This window comes from Octodon degus, unplaced genomic scaffold (assembly GCF_000260255.1).
Source record: "Octodon degus isolate 3935 unplaced genomic scaffold, OctDeg1.0 scaffold00256, whole genome shotgun sequence".
NCBI lineage: Eukaryota > Metazoa > Chordata > Mammalia > Rodentia > Octodontidae > Octodon > Octodon degus.
This window is the reverse complement of record NW_004524832.1, coordinates 1,888,946-1,891,528: the sequence shown is the minus strand read 5'-3', so window position 1 is coordinate 1,891,528 and position 2,583 is coordinate 1,888,946. Positions and strand designations below refer to the sequence as shown.

The 2,583-nt window shown below is 35.8% G+C and overlaps 1 protein-coding gene across 1 annotated transcript in view; it reads right to left on the bottom strand.

Annotated features, from left to right (window-relative positions):
• Nucleotides 1–450: 450 nt before the first annotated feature.
• Il21 (interleukin 21) overlaps nucleotides 451–2,583 on the bottom strand; it is an 8,340-nt gene continuing 6,207 nt past the window's right edge. The window contains exons 4-5 of the mRNA XM_004646154.1: nucleotides 555–632; nucleotides 451–474 (exon numbers count right to left, since the gene is read on the bottom strand). Coding sequence (XP_004646211.1) covers nucleotides 451–474; nucleotides 555–632 — 102 coding nt within the window. The remainder of the gene's footprint in view (nucleotides 475–554; nucleotides 633–2,583) is intronic.

Below are 2,583 nucleotides of genomic sequence, written 5' to 3'. Positions count from 1 at the left end.
CCTTTTAAGTTATAATCATGATAAACTTCATTTTTATGGTAATCAAGGTCAATGTTAACACAAGATAGTATGTTCCCAAACTGTGTTTTTGGTTAAAAATTTTGCCCTCTAATCCAGTCAAGAGATGTCATAGTTTGGTAGTAGGATATAGTAAAACCTTCAGTCGTCATCGAAATCCAGGACATAGAAAACTAGACTCTAGTTGAGCAGAAAGTTTTTCCAAGTTGACCAAACATGTAGTATATGGATTCAAGTGAAGTACTGCATAATGATTTGGGGAAAATGATCCGAACTTTGCACACTTATCTGAGGTTTCTCTCTCTACCACTAATATATTATACTTGTATGAACTTGGAATACCAAGAAGGGAGTCTCGCTACTGCATTAGAGTATGTGATATAGTGTCCAGCTTCAAGTTAGATCTCCAGGAATCTTCCAGCCCTGTGCATTCTAGGAAAGATGCTGATGAATCATCTGTGAAGACAGAATGCCGTGAGTAATCAAACATAACAGGCAATTTGGAGATGTAAAGATAAAAATAAAAAATCAAATACCTTTTGGAGAAGTGATTTCATCCTTTCCAGAAATTCTCGAGGTGGTTTTTCCTCATAATAATTGCATGAATGGCATGTCTAGAAATCAATGAGAAAGTAGCATTCTTGTAAAATTTTCTCCTGCTTAACAAAATGCTCATTTAATATTTATTTTTCCCATAAAATACAACAATGGTCTTCCCTGAACCACATCTGGAAAAGTACAAAAAATTGTTCTGAACAATTGGAAAAGTCTATTGTAATCTCAGCCCAGAGATAACTGAGATGTCTTATATTTTATTATTATTATTATTATTATTATTATTATTATTTTAATGTATTTGGTTGTTACAGGCTCTCACTATTAGCTCGGACTCAGAGCAATCCACCTTTTTCAGCCCCCACCAAGCGCTAGGAATACAGGTGTACACCGCCACACCAGGACTTTGTGGCAGACTAAGCCCACCCTGGGAGCAGGGATGGCACAGCATGTGGTGCTGGGGATCAAACTGCGGTCCCTGAGCTTGCCTAAGCTTGCCTAAGCAGGTGCTTTACCACTGAGCTATCTTGCTGGACCCTGCACTGTTTTAATATGTATCCTCCCAGTGTTTTATTTTATTAATTTTATTTTCATTTATGTTATACTAATTAGTAATTTGCTTTGTTTGTTCTTAATGTATCACAATAATTTCCTACATGTAAAGTATCCCTTTAATACCTGATGTACAATAATTGTTTTGCATCTCAAATGTAATTGCTACTATTTTTGGACACATATCTTGCTTTGCTTTTCTCCTTTGAATACAATACTGCAAAAAATATCTGCACATCTACAAATAATTTTTCACACATTTTAATTTCTTTTAAAAATTCATAGCATTAAAAGAAAGAAATTAAGGGGATGAAATTTTATAAAGCATTGGCAATGCACAATAAAAAGTTTTTTCCCTTTTACCTGGAGTGTTTTTATTTTGGGGGTGTTTTTTTCTTTTTAATTCTAAACTAGAAAACAAGATTTCCTTATTGACCTGAATTAAGATTACTAGGAATATTAAGTAACTTCTCATGTGTGTAGTCTGGTTATATTTATTTATTTCTTCCTTTACTTTTTAATTGCTTGGTTTATATTCTTTATTCTTATTCCTGCAGGGATACGAAACACTAGATCATTTCTTGATATTTAGTGCTCAATACCAGTATAGAGAACATCTGGCTGACAGACAACAGACAAGCTCTGTTCTCATTCTGATGGTTCAGTTTTCTGACCAGTTACCTCTGGCATAGTACTCAACACTGATTAGCTGAATAGTTCTGAGTTCGATCCCAATGTGACCATTTCCCATGTCTTTGATTTGGAAGCCAGGCTCCTTTCTTTATTAAGAAAATTTTAAGAGACTATTTTTCACATGGTAACTGGGCCAAGCAATCAAAAAAAGAATCATCTTGACAATGTAATTAGGATTTCTGGAATCACACATGGAGTTTCTGAGAGGAGGGAGAACTGATAACACTTAGAGCAACTTATTTTATGTGGTTTGTATGGTTTTGATTAATGTTTAAGCTACTCATGTTCTTGAGCATTGTTCACAATTTGGCATAAGAGACACATGAGAAGGACTCAGGCCCCTAAAGCAGGGAACACTGAAACTTCCCTAGCAAGGAATGGGTTGTACCTATTTAAATTCAGTATTGACTCTGCTATTGTTCAGAATAATAATATTGTTTAAGATAGAAAGGAAGTTTGAGATTTGCCTTTGTCTCTGGCAGGTCAAAACCCAGGAGATAGCTCCTATTAATAAGAATGCAAGTTACCTGTGACCAGTTATGTAATGAGAAGGAAATACTTCTCAATTTCTAAATCACAGTTAAGTTCTCTCCCTGATGATTTCCCTAGCCTTGAGAAGTAAATTAGGGCCAGGGAGACAGCTCAGTATAACAAGCACTTCCCTGGCAAATGCAAGGACCTGAGTTCAATCCCTGGTTCCTCCAGGAGAGAGAGAGAGAGAGAGAGAGAGAGAGAGAGAGAGAGAGAGAGAGAGAGAGAGAGAGA